The sequence below is a fragment of the Cynocephalus volans genome, chromosome 9 (genome assembly GCF_027409185.1).
Source record: "Cynocephalus volans isolate mCynVol1 chromosome 9, mCynVol1.pri, whole genome shotgun sequence".
NCBI classification, from domain to species: domain Eukaryota; kingdom Metazoa; phylum Chordata; class Mammalia; order Dermoptera; family Cynocephalidae; genus Cynocephalus; species Cynocephalus volans.
In genome coordinates, this window is record NC_084468.1 from 12,857,958 (window position 1) to 12,878,913 (window position 20,956).

Genomic DNA, 20,956 nt, shown 5'->3' on the forward strand with positions numbered 1-20,956 from the left:
GTGAGGGTAATGGAAATAAAGTAATTCATGAAGGAGACAGTTGACCTAAGCCTTGAAAAATGATTAAAATTCTAAAAGGTGGAGATGGGAAACTGGGCATCCCAGAGAAGGCCAATGGCCACTAAGTCTATGTTTATTGAGCACTTACCATATGCCATTTTTCTTAGTCTTTTATGTCTAGTAATTCATTCAGTATTCATAACAACCCTACGAAGTAACTACTATTATCGTCTCCTTTTTACAAATGAGGAAGCTGAGGCAATCAGAGTTTAAACCAGGATTTGAACCTAGGCAACTTTATATAACCGGTACACTCTCTGCTACACAAAGAAAAGAAGGCAGGGAAATATAGAGCCATTTCTGCTGAGAGCTTGGGGAGACAAAGCTAGAAAAGATGGGGTGGTCTTTGAATGCCAGTTTAAGCAGTGTTTATTTAATTCATCAATGAGGAGTTGACACTTGCCTTTGAAATTCTGCCGGAAAATCACGAGGATGTTTATCAAGTCATATTTTCTTCACAGATTGATGGAACATTTAAAATAGATATTCCCCCAGTTCTTCTGGGTTATAGTAAGGAGCGAAACATGATTACGGAGCGGGGTTTTGATTCTGCCCGGAGCTTAAGTGAAGGCTCCTACATCACCCTGTTTATTACCATTGAACCTCAGCTGGTTCCTGGAGAGTCAGTTCGAGAAAAGGTAACTCTGCTTTATGTTTGGAAACCCATGTCTGATGTTGACGAAACATGAGAAATGCTTGCTAGGCTATGCTTTTATAAACTTTGACTGTGCTACACAGAGGTTTCCTTACTTCCGTGTCCATTTATTATTCTTTCAGTTTGGGCAGAATGATGGTGAGAGAACAGATGTGTGAGTTTGTACTTTCTTAAGTCAACCAGCAACTTAAACTTTTAGGCAAATCAAGACAAATATAAACATGCTCTGCTTTAAGCAGAATTTTCTCAATGTGAAGGAAATGAGATATGGTGAACTAGAACATCACATTGCTCTTCTATTTGACATTTGTTGGCAAGCATACTGAAATACCTTCCCGTGTCCGACTTCATATCCCTGGCTGTGCTATGCATTGAATCAATGCATCAGACCAAAACTAGATGACCTTCATGGGTCTTCTCCACTCATTTCATGAAACAAATAAATATATGCACAAGGACTCTTTGAAACAGCTCTAGAAAAAGGAATTTCCAGAACTTCCACTTGTTAGCAACTGTTCCCCAACCTTCATCATTGGGAAATAACTTTCTTAATGTAATATACTTGAGCAGCATGTACGCATACTGCCCTCATTGGATTTGGGAGAAAGTACTGATTGTGACCTCTTTTTCATATATAAACTAATACAGTAATAACAACCACCAACAATAACATGTATTGAGTCATTACTCTGTCCTCAGCACTATGTCAGACATTGGATATGATGTTCTCTCCTTTAATGCTCACATTTTTCTTGGACAGTGAGTCTCCAACTACAGAAGAGGAAAATAGGGTTCAATTTACATATACAGGCAATATATGGCAGAGGTAACACTGCAAAAGTCTGTCTGACTCTAAATTGTACATATGTAAATATGTATTGAATATATATGTAAATATGAGCATCTTCTATGTGACAGGCATTTCTTAAGCACTGGGTGTATGGCTGCCTAGAAAAGCAGATAAAATATTCCACCAAGCTTACATTCATGTGTAAGAACAAACTGTTCACTATTAAGCTATACTAATAGGTTATTATGCTGACTCTTTAGTTAATCCATTGTAATTACGACTCAGATAGAGACGAAAAAGGCAAGCACACTCATTCCTTTTCCAGTATTACAGTTCGGTTCACACAGAATAATACCGTCACTATCTCCTATTTGTAATGCATTTACAGAAGGGCACAAAAGATTACTGGAAAAACAATATATGAAATTTAAATTAATCTTATATAGACTTTGTCACTAAAGCTGTGGTTCTCTAGAAAACATATTAGAATACATGCATTTCAAAATATTTTTAGAAAGGGAAATATATATTCCGAATGTTTGTCTTCATGTGTAAACTCAAGAGAAAGTCAACAACCAGGTTTACACAGAAAAATGCTCGCATACAAAAGATCTGTGCATTCTTAACAGAAGGAAAAAGCAGTCAGCTAGGACCCCATCTGGAGGTGAGCTTCCAAAACATGTGAAAGCAGTCTGTGACTGGCAGAAAGGATGAAAACCCGAAAACCCGAGACTCCTCGCACTAAGTGGCATCCTTCCCAGGAACTGACTTCCTCTTACAGGACTTTGACAAGGGCTCCAGAGATCTGAAACACAGTCCTCATGTCCTAAAGCCTTCCTTCCCTAAAGCTGTTAACGAGGTGACCAGCTGCTGCCTTTGATGGCATTTCACTGCCCCATTGTGGCTGTGTGAAGCATTTCTCTTAGATCTCTAAAAATGAAGGCATAAGAAACAAATAAAAAACCAGTAGCAATTCCCAAAACTTATTTTAACATCCCCTACTTACACTGTCTTGGTTAAAAACATGTTTTTTAAAATAGATTATTTCTGTTAATAAAGTCTTCCTCTCATTTCTCTCTTTTTTTTTTTTTTTTTTGCCTCTGATAGATGAGTGACATGCTTAAAAAGGTACCAAGTATTTTGTTTTACAATTTATCAGTCAGTAGTTATTAGGCTTTAATTAGCTGCTTTTGTATAGTGCCACGTGGGGACAGATGCTGTGTCCTTATGTCTGATTCCTTGGCAATGAATTATAGATGTCTGCAGTTCTAGGAAGAATGTCTAGCTTTGTCTTTTGGCCCATTTCATTTTGTCAGAAAGATTCTTAGCTTTGAATCTAAAAAGTCATCATTCTGAATGTCACTGTGCACTGGAAGCTACTTCCACTGTTTCCATAAGCTGCTTCTTACAGAGACAGTGTAGCTCTGAAAATTATTTCCGGTCAGTTGGGGCTGTCATGTGTAGCAATTCAAAGACAGGATAAACTATTCATTTTTTCTGTAAATGTTTACATTAACCTAGAGGTAAATAAGTAATTGAGTCAAAAATCTTCCAAATTTCATGTTGAATCAAACTGTAAATTTGTCAGTTCCACCTTAATTTGTTTCATAATAAATTACCCAAATTCTTTTAGTTTTCAGCTTTTCCTTTACACTTCTTAGACCATCAACACAGCATACTACTCCTTAAATTCCTGTTTCACTCCATGAAATGGCATCCTGGTGGCCTAAACAAGTATGAATGACTATGAATAGATACTTATTAAATGCTCACCATGTGCATGCTAGGTGCAGGAAGGGACACAAACTTATTCACACAAAGGCCCTGTCCTCAAGAAGCACTAGTTGTAGAACCAAGATACACAACAGAACATTCAGGTCCATATGGCAGTAAAAGCTTTTAGACACACTTTTCTCAACTTGGAAAGCCAATAGTAAGTATTAATTCAAGATTTTTGTCATTCTTTCTGGGAAGTGCCTATAGATGACTCTCTTAAATACTCCCAGAGCACCCTGTGTTTATCCCCATAGAATCTCTGGTCAACTATTTTAAGTACCTGATTGCTTATTAATGTTCCCCTCTAGACTTGAAGTTTCCTAAGGGATTGTTTCATACTCATTTATCCAGGTGCTTGGAACCTGTCAGACTCTCAGCAGTGTTCAAATAATTGCATGAATGAGTAAATGAATGCATTTAAAGGAGTAGGGATGAATTCAACTGGGTGGGTTTTTTTTCACACCATTCTTGTTTGATAATTCTCCATCTTTCTAAAATTACAATTATTTCTGGCTTGACTATTCTACTCTGGGAATCTGTGACACACCCACACCAAAGCCTTATGAGCTCAACCCTTTTCATTTAATTACTTATCTATCATAACCCCTATTGGGTGGCTACTGTGTCTTGGCACTATGTTAAGGATAGGTGGTTAAAATGATTATAATGATGTTAAGATTTGGATGTGAGGAGACATCCCATGAGAATATACAGGAGGTTTTTGGAGATGCCACCATCCTAAATAACTCCTATAACCACTATCCCAACTTCTCAGGGTACAGCAATCAAACTAGAAATAGAAGCCACAATACAAGGGGAAGTAAATAAAAATTATGATAATCTAGATTCTATGTGGGGTCATAAAAAAGGTAATAAGATATCTTCTATTTACTCGACAATATCTGTTAAACACTTACTGTGTGCCAGGTAGTATTCTCAGTACTAGAGAATTAAAGAATGAGATCAAAACAAAATCCCTGACTTCAGCAATCTTAATTAATGGGGGAGACAGAGTAAACAAATATATCGTATGTCAGTGGCTTTAAGTGTTAAAAAGAAAAAGCAGAGTAGAGGAGGATAGCTGGATGCATTTCCCTCCCCTCTCCAAAAAAAATGCAAGCACTTCCTCTAAATTCTACTTAAAAATTAATCTTTCTAATAAAATTTTAAGTTTGTCTTGAAATCCTTTGAAATGAAAGCAACCATGCATATATTTTTATACTAAACAACAAAAATCTTGTAAAAACATTTAAATACCTACTTTTTTTTTTTTTTTTTTTTTTTAGCTGGGGGGAGGGATGACAATGTGTCTAAAGGCAATTGAAATTTGTTCTGTTTCATCTGTTTTGAGTTACTATTAAAAAGTCTTTGAGTTACTATTAAAAAGACTATTAAAAGACTATTTAATAGTCTTTTTACTATTAAAAGACTGGTTGTTCATCCTGGATCAGAGAACCACTTTAATTATTATACATTTGATTTTTCTATTTCTGCTTCTTTTTTCCTTGAGATCCATTACTATTATTTCTTAAAGTGATTATGAATTTGAAACTTTTAAACACATGTAATATATAAGTTTGCTGTCCATTTAACTTAAGTTGCTTATGCTTTGCATTTGAGATGTTAAATTTCTAAACTTCCTTCACCCACCCACTGCTCTTAAAACCAGCATCAAAATATATGTAAAACTATTGCTTGGTCTTGTCAATCAGAATTAGTATGTCATAGTTTAATTTTTATAGATTGTTTCCATATGGTGCTTGCTTGTTGACTACTTTCTTTCAATCCTATTGAATGTATTTAAAGCATTTAATGAATCAGTCTAATTTTTAAATTATAAATATAATTAAATAAAGCTGCAGGGACATCAGGACATCACAATTTTGTAAGGAGTCACTTAATCATACTTCCCAAACCACACATTTAGTTCATGTTGACTGTGGAATCTGAACATGTTTTACTTTGTCTCCTGTAATCATATATAAACTCCATGGAGTCTTTCTTTTTAAAGTTTGATTCTCAAGAAGATGAGAAACTGCTTCAAGCAACAGAGAAGTTTCAAGCTGAATGTGCCTTAAAGTTTCCTAATCGTCAGTGCCTTACAACAGTAATTGACATAAGTGGAAAAACCGTTTTTATTACACGTTATCTCAAACCTTTAAACCCTCCTCAGGAGCTCCTTAATGTCTACCCCAATAATCCACAGGCAACTGCAGTAAGTATTTTATAGCCAATTAGTGCTGTTGCTAAAAACGTTTTAAAATTTCGATATATTGCCGCTTTAATTATCATTTTTCATAGTACTTAAGATATTAACTGTATCAAGATCATTAGTGATGAAAGTAATGATTAAAACTTTATTACTGTGAGGCTTGCTTAAGCCTGAAAGTACCAGGCATGGTGATAATCCTTAGTTCATTCTTTCAGCGAACAATTATTGTGTGCTGTGTCCCTGGCACATTAAGTGTTGGCAAATTAACATATAAAAGATACTCTATGCTTCCAAAATGTCTTACATACATGTTTTCGTTATGTATTCTTAGTAACTTTGTTAGGATTTGAACCAAGGTCTCTAACTTCAGAACTCATGAACTTTCTACTATACCAAGATAACTATTCAGTATTATAAACAGCATTGAATTCAAATTAAGCAAAAATTATCTCAAAAATTTAAGTATTTTCAGCATGTAGGCCATCACATCAAAGTACACTCATACTGGGCCACTTATACATATATTTATACATGCACCACTCTCTGGCTTCAAAGCATTATACCCATCACAAATTCACATGAACCAGAAGCTGTATGTTAAGCAGGCTATTTTTAAGTGAGTACTGCAACCCATAACTGTTTTTGGAGAGTAGATAGTATAGGGAGTAATTGCTGCTAATAGTCATTACTATAGTAATTTAGAAATAGGGTGATGATATATCTATTTGCAGACATAGATATATTTAAAAAACACCTTGTGTTCTACATTTCATTTACCTTTTTTTATTAATTTTTATAGAAAACCATAATAGGGAATTCTATTCTACCTAACATAGTAGAGGTATGGAAAATATCTCCAGTAGAGAACACTTAAAGATGATAAATAAAATATTTAAAATGTTTTTAAATTATGGCTGAAATAGAAGTAAAGTGAAGGGGGAAAATCAGAGATAAGAAACAAGAAGGAAAGACTCTACAAGGGTGAGGGCTGGAAATATCATTTGCTCTCAGGCCATGTGATAATTCCTGATGACTAGAACTAGGTTTCAATGAGCCACGAGGCTGTGTGAGACGGGAGGCAACACACAGGTTAGAGCAGGCTGGAAGGTTGAATTAGAGACTCAGGCACAAAGTTGGGACCCTTGAGGGGTAATATTATCAATGGGTAAACTAGAAAATCCTCTGACCTACAGAAGGAATCCTGCCTGTCTCAGTCTTGATGCTGGATGGAAGAGAAAAAAAGGAAGTATATCCTGAGACTTCCCAATCACTAACCTATATTTACTCACATTTGGGATGGAATTTACACTATTTGTATGACCCCAAAACACTTCAACCACATATCTGGTATTCCCTAGATCCCTGTCAAAAGCAAACACAAATCCTTCTAGAAGAAAGCCCTTCAAACTTAGCTTCAAAAAAATTCCACAGAAAAAGACCCAGGCAACATGTACAATAAGTGATCATCAATGAAAAAATAAGTCGCCATGAAGAAGGTAAGAGTTAACAGAAACAGCAAACTACCGAATCGGACCACAAAGATGGCAGATATTAGAATTATCAGATACAGAATATAAATTAGATATGTTTAATAAGTTTAAGAAATCTGGGAAGCTGAAAGTATAATTAAACAACAACAGACTACTGGAACTGACAAGCAAATTTTTAAAAGTACGAAATGGAACTCGTAGCAATAACAGATACAATGGTTTAAATTAAGAATTAAACAAACAGATTTTTAAAAAGTTACATAAAGCTAAATAGAGTTAAGTTATATACAGTTAAATACAGAAAGAATTAGTGAACTGGAGTAAAAATACAAAGAAAATACTTGGAATACAGCACAGAGACAGAAAAAACTGGAAGGCATAAAGGAATGGTTAAGAGATGCGGAGGACGCATGGAGAAGGTCCAAACGGTGTGTTAATGGAGAAAGGCAATATTCAAAGAGACTGAGCTGAGAATTTCCAAGATTTGATGAAAGACAACAGTCTTCTGAGTAAAGCCCAATGGATCCTAAGCGAGATAAATAAAAAGAAATCAAAATCTAGGCATATCATAGGGAACTACAAAGACAAAGATGATCTTTAAAAGCAGCTAGACAGAAAACACAGAATATTCACAAAAGAAGATTGATCAAACCAACAATTTTCAACTGCACAAATGAAAGCCAGAAGAGGAACATTTTCAAAAGGCTGAAAGAAAATAGCTGCCAAACTAGTAGTTTATATCCAGTGAAACTATCTTTCACACAAACATTGGGAGAATTCACAACGAAAAGATTCTCACTAACAGAATGTCTAAAACATATTCTTCAAAGATAAGGAAGGCTCTCAGAGGAAAATTCTGGATGCAAAACATAATGCTAAGTAAAGAAAGTGGGAAACTTGTGAATAACTATAAATACATATTGTCTTAATAACAATAGCAATGTGGGTGAAAAATCAGAATAGGACAAAAACTCTGAAAAAAAATGTGTGTCGTGTGTGTCAAGACAGGATTGATGAGAATATTTTAATGCCCTTGTATTTTCCAAAATGAGGGCAAAGATATTTTAGAGTTTAACATAAATATGCATGTTGACATTTCTAGATTAACCACTTAAAAGAATGAAAACAGTGAGTATAACTTTTAAAAAACAAAGACTGTGAAACTAGATTTTTTAAAGTTTTTAGTGAAACATGTTAAGCTGATTCTAATATTTATATAGAATTGCAAAGGGCCAAAAATAGCCAAAAGAATTCTAAGAATAAGAACCCAGTGGGAGGACTTGCTATACCATATATACAAAGTACTTATGAGACCATAGTAATTAAAGCAAAATGGTATTGACACAGGGATTACAAAGAAAAAGATGGAAAAAAATTTTAAAAACCCAGAGTAGACCCATTCAAATATGGAATCCTGATATATGACAAACATTGACGATTAGTAAAGAAAAGATTGGCTATTACATAAATTGTACTAAAATCATTGATTTTTCATATGGAACAATTGAAAATAGACTCCTACTTCACATCACTCAGTTGCAGATAGGTTGAAGACTTAAATGTGAAAGGTGATTTTTTATCTTTAAGACCTGAGATAGGGATGATTTCTTAAACAAGACAGAAAAAAGCACAAACTATAAAGAAAAAAAAAAATAATCTGACATTAAAATTGAGAACCTGGGTTACCAAAAGACACCATGAATAAAAAATAGCCACAAATCAAGAGAGGATATTACAACATATATACTACATAAAGGAATAGTCACCAGAATATACTTAAAACAAAAAACAAAAACAAAAGCAACTCTTACAAATCAATAAGAAAATGTGCAAAATACTTAAATATAAATCTACAGAAGTAGAAACATGAAAGGCCAATAAACATATGAAAAGATTAACCTCCTTAAAAATTACAGAAAGATGAGTTATAATCACAATGATGCCCAGATCCTGGTTCCGAAATACTATTATTCCCTTCTAAAAGGAACCAGGGCTTCTTGGAGAAATGGCTGCTTTCAGAACTGGGCTAAGGAAAGTACAAGATGATGCTGGAAAGTCTTGTTATACCAGAAAGTAAAGAAATGCAAAAAAAAAAAAAAAAAAAAAAGAAAAAGAGGACATTTCAAAAGGACAGAGGAGCCAGATTCTTCATCTGTAAAAGATGCATAATTACAATAAACTTCCACGTTGGACATTTTTGAGGATTAAGTGAGATAATACTAATAAAACATTGAGCAAGCACTTAGCATTAGTTTCATTCTGTACAAATAAATGTTGGTGATAGATGGAAGTTATATTGTGTTAAGAAATAATGTAGAGGATGCAACTTTCTGTTTTATTAGAAATTATTTTTTTAAAGCTAATTTTGTTTATATAGGAACTGGTGGCCCGATATGTGTCCTTGATTCCTTTCTTACCTGACACTGTTTCATTTGCTGGTGTCTGTGACCTATGGAGCACATCTGATGTAAGTAATTCTTCCTCACAGATTTACTAACTTGAACTGACTTAAGTGAATATTAGCTAAATGGTTTGCATAATTTTAAATCGCAATATTCATTAGTTATCATAAAAATCTACTTGACCATCTGTTTAGCAGGATAAGCTAAATTTTGAAGGATTTTTTCTTTCTGTTTCAATTTTCCCAAAGCTCAGAAGTTAAAAAAAACACTTAATTTCTTTCACAAAGAACAAAAAAATAACACTTCAGATGTCTTAATACTGAATCACCCTCCCGGTATTACTTTAATGTATCCCAGTTTTGTTCATTAAAAAAATCAAAATTACGGGCCGGCCTGTGGCTCACTTGGGAGAGTCCGGTGCTGATAACGCCAAGGCCACGGGTTCGGATCCCATATAGGGATGGCCGGTTTGCTCACTGGGTGAGCATGGTGCTGACAACAAACACCAAGTCAAGGGTTAAGATCCCCTTACCGGTCATCTTTTAAAAAAAAAAAAAAAATCAAAATTACATTCCATAATATAATTTGAAATTACATATTCCTTAATTTGTGGGCTTTTTAAGGCATGGTATCATTATTTATTCAATATGTATTTCTAGGTCACCTGCCACATATCAGACACTGTACTAAGTTCTGGCTATCAGCAAAATAAACATGGTCTGTGCCCTCATAAAATTTATAATCTATGTATGCTACACAAACTTTCACATGCATAGTAAGTAGTATGAAACAAACATATATTATCACAGGTATTAATTCTGCTTCTGGATCTCATGTTGTACTGTATTTGCATAAAACTGAATTGTATTATACAACTTCCTTTGAAGGATAGCCCTAAGTTGAAGAAACGTAAGTGCACTCTAATTTTTTTGTTCCCTAATATATTTTGGCTACATAAATGTTGACAATTTTAGAGACAAATTTCTACAACCTTGAGATATGTGTAAGAAATACAAAGAATAGAATGGTTTCGTGTGCTCTAGAGCCGGACTGGCTTTAACACTTTCTAGATATTACCTTATTGATTTGTACCTGTACTTCCTCATCTGTAAAATGTAAAAAAAAGAGGACCTCCCTCAAAGAACTGTTCTAGGAGTAAATGAGTTAATGCATACAATATGCTTTAAAGAGTGTTTAGCACATAGTGAGCTATCATATATACACTCAAAATGAAAAGAAGAATGAAATTTGTCCCACCCACCCCACCCCAATCATAGTGATTGTTGATCCCAGAAATGTCATCATCAATGTCAGAGAACACCATGTTCACTAAAAGTGTTTTTGTTTGTTTGTTTGTTTGTTTTTTAAATGAATTATTAACATAGAATCAAAATTTGGGGAGACTGGAAAAATTGGTTTTATCCTTGAAGGCACTAATCTCAAATATGACTTATTAAAATCCTGTATAGCCAATCCAGAATAAAGCAGTCAATACAACATATATTGTTTTTTTCCTTCTGTCAGCAATTTCTTGATCTCCTGGCAGGAGATGAAGAAGAGCATGCAGTATTACTATGTAATTATTTTCTGTCCCTGGGTAAGAAGGCCTGGCTGGTGATGGGCAATGCTATTCCTGAGGTAAGAACACATAGGCTAGCTTTAACAAAGGAGTATAGTTGTCTAACCTGGTTGTATGTTTCAAATCATGGACAGGACTTATTTTCATAACCATCCTTTGAGTTGCTAGGGAAGTAGCCTGGAGATGCTATAACAGGCAGAGAAGAACTACCAGTGGTAAGACATGACATGGTTTACAGTGGTACTCAGGGCCCTACAGAATGCTTCAGACTGTTTTGTGGCAAACCTGAACCCTTTACTACCCCAAACCCCCACCTAGCTCTGTCCTTTTAGTATAAGCCTCCTCCCATCCATGTTCCCAAGAATTCTGATTCGCTTAGCGATCTAGTGTCCTTCATGCTAAGGAGTGAAGGGGATCCAAAGCGGTCTGGTATGGTTAGAGATTTCCCCATTCATGCCTGCTGCTTCCACAGGCATCTTCTGCTAACCTACAAGGCAACAGAGAATAAGCCAGATAACCACAGAAGGAAATAAAAGAATGTTAGCAGCTATATTTTGATGTTATTATTGTTATTTTATTAGATTGGAGACTTAGTAACTATTAGAACTTTTTCTCTAGCCCGTTGAAAATATCTCTAAATTCTGGGCATTATGAGTAATCTTGGGTACAAGTTTAGAAAAGTCACATGGATTGAAGCAGCTTATCCAAAGAGTGTTTCAAAAACACACCACAAGGCTCTAGGAATCCTTGGGAATTAGATAACATGAGTTACTGCTAGACAGGTAATAAAGTAGTATCATATCCATATTCAAAATCATTCTCCATCACTATCTTCCAGGTAGCTGGTACAAGAGAAAAAACACTGGGCAGAGAAGTCACAAGGACTGGGTTCAAGGTTCTGTGCCCATTCCTCATTAGCTGTGTGACCCCAAACAAGTCACTTTACAATCCTGAATTTTATAAGGAAACTGGGATAATTTCTGCCCTGCCTTTGCCAGAGGCTATTTTGAGCATCAAGTGAAACCACACAAGAACAATAAATGAATAAATATTTATTGTTAAAAAAGAATCTAACAATACATTAAGCCAAGTAAAAGTAAAGTCCCTCTTCAGGCTCCTACCCCCAAGCCCATTTCCCTTTCCCAGGTGATATATATCCTTTCAAATCTTCTACATATTTACGTAGTTATAAATATCTATCAAATGTAAGTTACTGTATTAGAAATAGTATTCGGACATAATCAGACTTCTATATACTCAAATGACAATCCTATTCACTCTAAAGAGAAAATGCCAGTTGCCAGTGATTGCTTGTTTCCATGAATAATAGTTCTTCAGCCAATCTTAACATATATTGGTTGGGTAAGGTGACTACTATCCTTATTTGGTCACTGCACTGCACTAGTATCACATCCAAGAATTTTGCAAAAATAAACATTTGATTTTATTTTTGAAATCTAGCACAACCCAGAACTTCAAACTAATTTTCACCATTTGCCCTGGGATTTTAGGAATTAGGGGTCCAACTAAAATAATGAATTGTCTGTGCAAATCAGTAGTGGACCTTAATTGCATCATAATTAGTTGGAAACTGTTTTTAATGGCTATTTTCCTTCAGGGTCCAACAGCCTATGTGCTAACTCAGGAGCAAAGTCATTATTTAATATGGAATCCCTGCAGTGGACATTTTTACGCACAATTTGATACATTCTGTCCCTTGAAAAGTGTGGGCTGTTTAATAGGTCCTGATAATGTAAGTATTACCATTTCCTTTTAAACATGGTTGGTTGACTATTGATTTTTTTTAATTGGCCTGCTGATTTAAGTAATATTTCATGTATCAAAAATTTATATAAATGTAAATAAATATATACACGTGTGCACACACATACACCAATTAAAGAAATCAACTGTCAAGCACAGTGGCACAACTGTCCTAAATAAAACTTGTGGTTGAATTAGTCACCTAACTTGCAGAGAAACAGAATGAAGTTAAAGAAAGAATATAGGATTTAGATTCAGAGGATCTGAGTTTGTGTCCTGGCTCTGTCCTCAGTTTTCTAAAATAGAGATTATAATGCCTATCTCGTAGAGTTTTGAGAACTAAATGAGGCAAGTTTATCACCTGAAAAGACTGAATTTCTTTCTTTTTTAAAGGGTGATTCCTAGAGACCACCCGACCTGCAATATTCTCAGGTGATTCTGGTTGCACCCAATTCTGGGGGATATTTAGTCATTAAGGGTACTATATAAAGCAGTTATTAAAAACACGAGTTATGGGGTCAAACTGCCTTAGTTTAAGCCCCATCTTCATCATTTACTAGTTATGTGAACTTGAGAAAGTTTCTTAGTCTCTCTCAGCCTCAGTTTCTCCATTCGTAAAACAGAGGTAATAGTAAAGTCATTAGTTTAGTTGTGAGAAGTAAATGAGATAATCATTGTAAAGCATCTAACACATAATAACAACTCTTTAATTATTGGCTGATTGTTTTTATAATCATCATCTATCTTAGTGGTCTCTGAAATTTGTGCATCTATCAGTAAAAATCATTTGCACATGCATCCCCAATGTATGTACTTTTATTTACAAATTATATATATTTACTTGTGCATCAATATATTATTTATATTATACAAACAACTTTAAATGTAAAAAGAAATAATTAGAAAATTGAGGGTTCTTTCCCCCATACCCCAGGGGTATGCACCCTACTTTGAAGACCACCGGTCTATTTTTTAGGGTTACTGCTAAAATTAGAGACAATATATGCCAAGCATCCAGCAAAGTACCTGTCTCTCATAGGTGTTCAGCCAATGGCAACTACTATTAATTACAAATGTGAAAAGAGCACTATGGAGCACTATTCTCCTGTTAATTATTATTTTTAATTAAGATCATTATCATAATCATAAATAATCTATTAAGCTCCATCTACATTTAGAGAATCATTTTAAGGTCATTAGTAATCAAGCCTTCAGGGAACTCCATTCTCTGTCAAAATTATTAGCTCTCAAAACAATACTGTATGATTGACTGATTCTCATAAGACCAAAGTTTTGTGAGGAAATGCATGCCCACGGCAGCTGCTCTGAACTGCTCTACGCCTGGCCCACTCTCCGTGGAGGGCCTCACCCTGGCTTTGCTGAACTGCTCTCTACTCCACCACACAACATTTTTGGTCAGCCTTCCTCTTCCTTCACTCCTTTTCCAAGGGATAAGTCTCCTCCTTTTCTACCTGTTTGTGTTTCCACTTCTGCTCCAGAACCTGGCTCCATTAATTGATCCAACTTACCCCTGCATTTTTTCTCTCTCCTTTTCTACCTATTGATATGCTCAGGAGTCCAGCAATTCCAAAGTATGCTTCTCCCAACCTGGCTATACCCTGAACTACTATTGCCTCTCCTTTCCTTCCAGAGTTCTTTAAATTCTAGTTATATTTCCTGCCTCCACTTTCTCAGCACACTCAGACCTTAACCCACTAAAATCTAGCTTCTCTTGCCTGCCCATACTATAGCAATTAAACTCTGAGAAGCATCATTGTCTTGCTAATGAATAAATAAATCCAATAGTTTATTCTCAGTCCTCACTCTCCACCCCATTTCCATGGCATATGACATGATTAATCTCTTTTCATGAAAAAAACACTTTCCCCCTTCTCTGAAATAGATTCTTATATTTCTTTTACTGGCTCTTCCTCCCCTCCTGCCCCTTCACCCCCTTGGAAGATGTTCCTGAGGATTCTGTATTTAGACTTCTTCTACTACCATATCTATTATTATTAATTGTGGCTCCATCTAGTTTATCCTGGCAGAGAAGCCATAATTCTGTCACCAGCCCCAGAATCCTCAAGTCCTGAATTTTCAACTGCTTGCTAGACACCCAGGTGTTTTATCACAAATTCAGATTCCACATCTAAAACTCACATCATTTCTCCTTTGCCTCCAAAAATCAGCTCCTCCTCCTTCTTACCAGGGTACTTCAAAAAGGACATGGAAAGGTTCATATTATCTTTTAATTCCATTTTCCCATGAACTTTTGAATTACCATTGTATTTTTATGGCTGTCAGTTACCCAGATTCAAACCCAGAATTGTCCTTGATTTTCCCTCTCCCTTACTTCTGCCCACTTAAATCCTATTTATAAATGCCAAATCATATAGATTCTACTTCTTTTGTTTCCCAGGGCATGTCATTATTATTTCACCCTACATTACTATAAATAACCAACTCAACAGTCTATCTCCAATTCAGTCCACTATTTGGTACAGATGCCTGATTAAGCTCCTGGATGTTCAGCTTTCATTATTCTATGGCTCAAATAGTACTACGGGCACTTGACTGCACGCCAATTTAAGCATAAACTTCTCGCCTTGGATTTCAAACTACTATATAATATGACCCCATCTCTATCCAGTACTATTTCCCACTACTTTTCTGCACATTCCCTAACCTATAGCCAAATGTAGTTCTGAAAGATCTTGTCTTCTCAAAACAATTTCTTGATTTGGATTCTAAGTCATCAAGGCATCCTACCTCTTTGCCTGCCACTTCTCCATATCCTTTGCTGCTCTTTCCTTATTTCTCCAAATTGGAAACACTAGAGATCCTTAAAGTTCATCAAACCTCTTTTCTATCTATACTTTTTTCCGTAGAACACCATATAAGTGCTGATGATTCCCAAATATATATCTCCAGCTCATCTAGCTCCCCAGAATTTCAAACTCAGATATCCAACCCACTACCCAACATCCTCATTTGGATGTCAGACACATGTCTCACACCAAACTCCTGATTTCCTTTTCTAGTCTTTCCCATCTCTAAATAGCAACTCCATCAGTCCGGTTATTTAGGCCAAAACCCTTGGAGTTAATCTTTGATTCTTCTCTTCCTCTCTGTCTCTGTCTCTCTCCTACATCTAGTCCATCAGCAAATCCTATTGGCTCTACCTTCACAGTATACCCAGAATCTCACCACTTTCACTTCTGCCATTTTTGTCACAGTCACTGTAGCTATCACCTTGATTATTCAAAATAGCCTTCTAACTGGAGACTACACCATTTGCCCCTACTCTCTTCTGACTAGTCTCAAAAAAGCAAAGAAAATTCCTGTTAAAATGAAAGGCCACTTATGTCACTTCTGTGCTCAAAGTACTCCAATGGCTTCTTAGCTCATTTGAGTGAAAGCCTACATCTTCAAAATGGCCCACAAGGCCTCAATGATCTGACACAAACCCTACCCACTTCCTCCCCTTCCTCTGCTGTCATCTCTTACTTGCTCACTCTTCTAAAGCCACTTTGTATTCCTTGCTATTCCTCATACACATCAAGTACACTCTGTATTTGCTGTTTCCTCTTCATAAATGACCACACTCACCTTATTAAATAGCTTCATACATTTCTCCCTCACTTCTTACATTTCTGAGCAAATGTCACTTTTCCAGTGAGAACCACCCTGCCCACCTTAAAATTTCATCTGTTCCTGCATCTTAGTTTTCTCCATAGCCTTGCACAATGAGTTATTGCCACAATGAAGATGGTAAAAACCCACCCCCAAACTAAATGGCTTCAACATTTATTCTGATGGATCTGTGGATTGGTTGGGAAGAGTTTGCTAATCAAGGCTGGGTAACTCTGCAGCAAGTGGTGGTGGCTAGACCAGCTGTGCTTCTCACTGTACGTCTGTGGGTTGCTGGAACAGCTCTGCCTTGTGTGTTTATTCTGGGACTCAGGGCAATGACAATGGCAGAGGCACAAAAGGGCAAGCAAGCACATACAAAGCCTCTTAAGTTTAGACTCAGAAGCTGCACACTGACAGTTTTGTCCTAGTCCATTGGCCAAAAGTCAAGGGGCACAGAAGTATATTTCCTCCCTTTTAGTGGGAGAAACTGTAAAGTAACATGAGAAAGAGTATGCAGTATAAGAAAAGGTGAAGAACTGGGGCCAATGATATAATCTTCTACATCATGCACCACCACCTGACATCCCATGTATTTATTTATTTGTTTGCTATATTTTCTCATTAGATACTCCATGAGGGTAGGAACTGTTTCATTTACTACTTTATCCCCAGTGATTAGAACTGAGGCTGAACATAGTAGGTACCTGATTAAATGTGTTGAATGGACAAATTTACCATCATGCACAAAGTCATTCAATATAACTACTATATGCCAGGAGCTGTGCTAGGTGCTAAAGACACAATGGTAAATAGGCACATGGTGAATGTCCTCAAGGCAACAGTCTAATAGTCTAGTGAGGACACAGATTAATAGACAGGCAATTATAAACAACAATAAATAATAAAATAGCTAACAGTTATTGAGCACTTACTACATACAAGGCATTGTTCTAAGGTATAGATGAATCAACTCACTGAATCTGCTTAACCTTGTAAGGTAGATACTAGTATTATCTTGCACTTATAGAGGAAGAAACTGATGCACAAAGAAGTTACATAAATCATCCAAGGTTGCATAGTTAGCAAATGTTGAACCAAAATTCAAATGCAAGTAGTCTGGTTCTAGAACCAATATGCTACACTGCCTCAATAAGACAAGTGTCTCAGAGACTGCAGAGTGCTGTGGAAGCAAAGAGGTGGACACTCAATAAGGAGGCTGGGGAGAGCAGGATCAGGAAAGGCTAGCTTAAGAAAGAAGTAGCCTTGTCTGCCTTCTCCTAAAAATGTTTAAGTTACTTATCATCAGGTGTTTCACCAAATCTACAATCAACAGTAAGGCACACCCAACTTCAGATATAAAAAATGTGAAAAAATGGTCAATGACAACTGTATGATACCACTGATTATAAAATGCATACAAATTTTACAAATCAAAAAAATGACAAAGTGTGCAGCTTGTGTGAACCCTTGTTCTCTCTCTGATGCCTTTCTCTACACCATACATATGTATATGCACACACATACATGCATACATATCTGCTGATATATGCTAATGTCATCTTGTCTTTTTTAGATTTGGTTTAATATTCAAGAATATGATTCTCCACTAAGGATAAATTTTGATGTCACCAAGCACAAGCTATGGAAATCTTTCTTTTCAAGACGACTTCCATATCCTGGCCTTTGCAGTGTTCAGGTATAATTCTTTAACTATCAATTAAATTTAGAAAAAGAAAGTGAGGGATATGAAATTATACTGGGTAGCCAGATCTTTCCTGGCCCTTAATTCCACTCCTAAGGAGTTAGTCTAGAATGGTATTTGTTTTTTAAACTTATTTTCAACTCACAATAAGAAACACATATATGTGCTTACATATACGTGAAATAACCAGTATATACATTTTACACATATCTGAGGTAAGTTTTAATATAAGTCCCATGACATAAAAAGTACTACAAAATATATTCTATTTAATTTTTTTAAATGCTGGTCTCAATTCACTAAATTGATTTCATGACTGCTAATAAGACATTAAATCAAACTGCAGGGTATGATTCACTAGGGCCTCATAAAATTAACTTAGAAGGTCCTGAACAGTAGACATTGTGTAAGTAGTAAACATGAGCATTATTTACTAAAACTTTTGTTTCATTTGATAGCTAGATATATGTATATGTGTACTGGGTTTGTGATATAAAATGTATTTTTCACAGTAGATCAAGCCCTTTAAAATGCTTTGGAAAACATTGCCCTAGAGAAATTTTCCCATGTGTGTACAAGGTGACATATGCAAGATTTTTCATAGGAACATGTTTGAAATAGCATAAGAATTGGAATGACGGGAGAGATAAATTATGGTACATGATGGAATATTTTATAGTACTTAAATGAATCAACATTAAAGAATCTTTGCAAGCATTCTAAAAATATGTTTGTGATTATCTCTAAATATAATGCTAAGAAAGCAAGTTGAATGTTCATAAAATTAAACTATTACATAAAGTTTAGAAATGATACATATACAAAGGTACTTCAAAAAGTTCATAGAAAAAATAGAATTAAAATATAAATATTTCCATGAACTTTTTGAAGACCCCTCATATCTGTAGTAAAAGCATAAACATATTGTATTTAATTTGTCTACCTCCACTTACTAGAACGTAAGCACCATGAAGACAGGGATTTTTATTCATGGCCATATCCCTAACCCCATCACCTGTGAAAGTGCCTGGCACACAGTAGGAACTCAACATTTGTGGAGTGAAGGAGTGCTAAAAAAAAAAATTCAGGTCATGATTACTTCTGTAGACTCTTACTGGCTTCCATGTGTTACATTTCATGTGTTAGAAAGGAAATGAAATTGAGCCCTATTATTTAATGACAGCCCTATAAATTATTTGTTTTACTTATGGTGGATCAGGGGTGTGCTGGCATCTGTTATATTATCCTCGATATTTTATAGAATGTCTGAGGTTTTATTTTTTAAAAAAATATTTTAAAAGGATGTATAGATATTCAAATGAAATTTAGAGTTTCTGAATTATTTTCTTTTTTATAGCCTGAAGAGCTAATTTACCAGCACACAGACAAAGCAGCTGCAGCTGAGCTACAAGACAGGTAACATGATAGCCATAAATCCACATGTAATCTGTCACTAGGTGGTAGTAATTCCAGACTTTAAACAACACTCATCCTGGATCAATGTGAAATAATTTGGGCAATTAAACTTTAATTCATATTTATAGATACCAAGTACAGATGCGATCTCTAAATCCGATGGCTCAAAGGGAGGCATTAGCATCAGCCTGGTGTGAGATAAACAAAAGTGAACACCAGTATTACACACTTCTCCAGAATTTCCTTCACATTACAGCTTAACATCATGTCATTATGGGTCCTGTTGAGACACATCATAATCCTCACCTTAAATATGCCTCTTTTGTCCAATTAGTGTCTTACAGAACCTCAGTTTATGAACCTAACACATGGAAGCCAGAAAGAGTCTACATGAATCCCTATAATTCTAATAATGCTGTAAATAGAATTTACTATCCCAGTTTCACAAATGTGGGAACAGAAGATCAGAGAGATCTACATACTGTTATGTGTTAAATGGTCTTCTGAGCCCAGCCAGATCTTTCTGATTTCAAAGCCCATGTGTCATTTCTACTGTATCAAGCCCGTGAAAAGCAGCATGTCAAATTATACAAGATTAAATGTGACCCCTTTTAAGGCATTATTACTAGAATACACAAGTTTTCTCTCAACTTCTCCATAAAGTCTTATTTGGGATCCCATCTAGAACAACTAATCTCCAAACAACCTTTTTTGTTTCTCCTAATAGCTCCAGCATACTATTGATTAGACTCAAGTCACTTATTTCTGCAGTGTTGAAGTACTTGGCAATTCATACTTTCTTGCTTAGACCATCTTGAAACCCAAAACAAAATTATGTGTTACATGCCAAAAAAGATGTGAATCCTATGGCTTTTGAACAACGGAAATCTGGCCAGGTCTCTAAATCTGTGCATTTGGTTGGAGGCTTTAGAATCAGAAGGGTTTCAATTTGAATCCTAGCTCCCTTGCCTTAGTCTAGTCACTTATCCAACCCCAAACTGTGCCCTTATCTGTAAAATCAGGACTATATCCCCTACTCATAGGTTTATTGTTGGGATTAAGCAAAAACGTGTAAAAGAGCCGTTAGCACAATACCTGGTAAATAATGTCTCAATAAATGGTAGCTATTTTCCTTCATTCTATGTTTAAGCTTCACATCCTATGAACCCGATACTTGTACCTATGAAAAATTAAGTTGCAAAAATGGGTGGAATTTTAAAGGCAGTTTTTAAGGCAATTTAGAAAAAATTCTATCATGAATGGAAGTCACTGGGGAAGAAAATCAGTATGAAGCATTAGCAGCCCTACAGATATTTGAGGCTTTCCACATAAGCCCCACCCCTTATGCCTAAGTCTAATTTATCTGAATTTACTTTACCAAGGAATAAAGTGACAAAACATTTCATGATAAAAAATCTTTTGCTAAATGTATTGAATTTAGCTATCCCCCATTCAGTGCTCCCTTTTCTGTGCTACA

General features: G+C 35.6%; 1 protein-coding gene across 1 annotated transcript in view; it reads left to right on the top strand.

Annotated features, from left to right (window-relative positions):
• CC2D2A (coiled-coil and C2 domain containing 2A) overlaps nucleotides 1–20,956 on the top strand; it is a 116,939-nt gene that overhangs the window by 94,033 nt on the left and 1,950 nt on the right. The window contains exons 28-34 of the mRNA XM_063108025.1: nucleotides 522–698; nucleotides 5,293–5,496; nucleotides 9,361–9,450; nucleotides 10,910–11,023; nucleotides 12,583–12,717; nucleotides 17,935–18,057; nucleotides 19,421–19,479. Coding sequence (XP_062964095.1) covers nucleotides 522–698; nucleotides 5,293–5,496; nucleotides 9,361–9,450; nucleotides 10,910–11,023; nucleotides 12,583–12,717; nucleotides 17,935–18,057; nucleotides 19,421–19,479 — 902 coding nt within the window. The remainder of the gene's footprint in view (nucleotides 1–521; nucleotides 699–5,292; nucleotides 5,497–9,360; nucleotides 9,451–10,909; nucleotides 11,024–12,582; nucleotides 12,718–17,934; nucleotides 18,058–19,420; nucleotides 19,480–20,956) is intronic.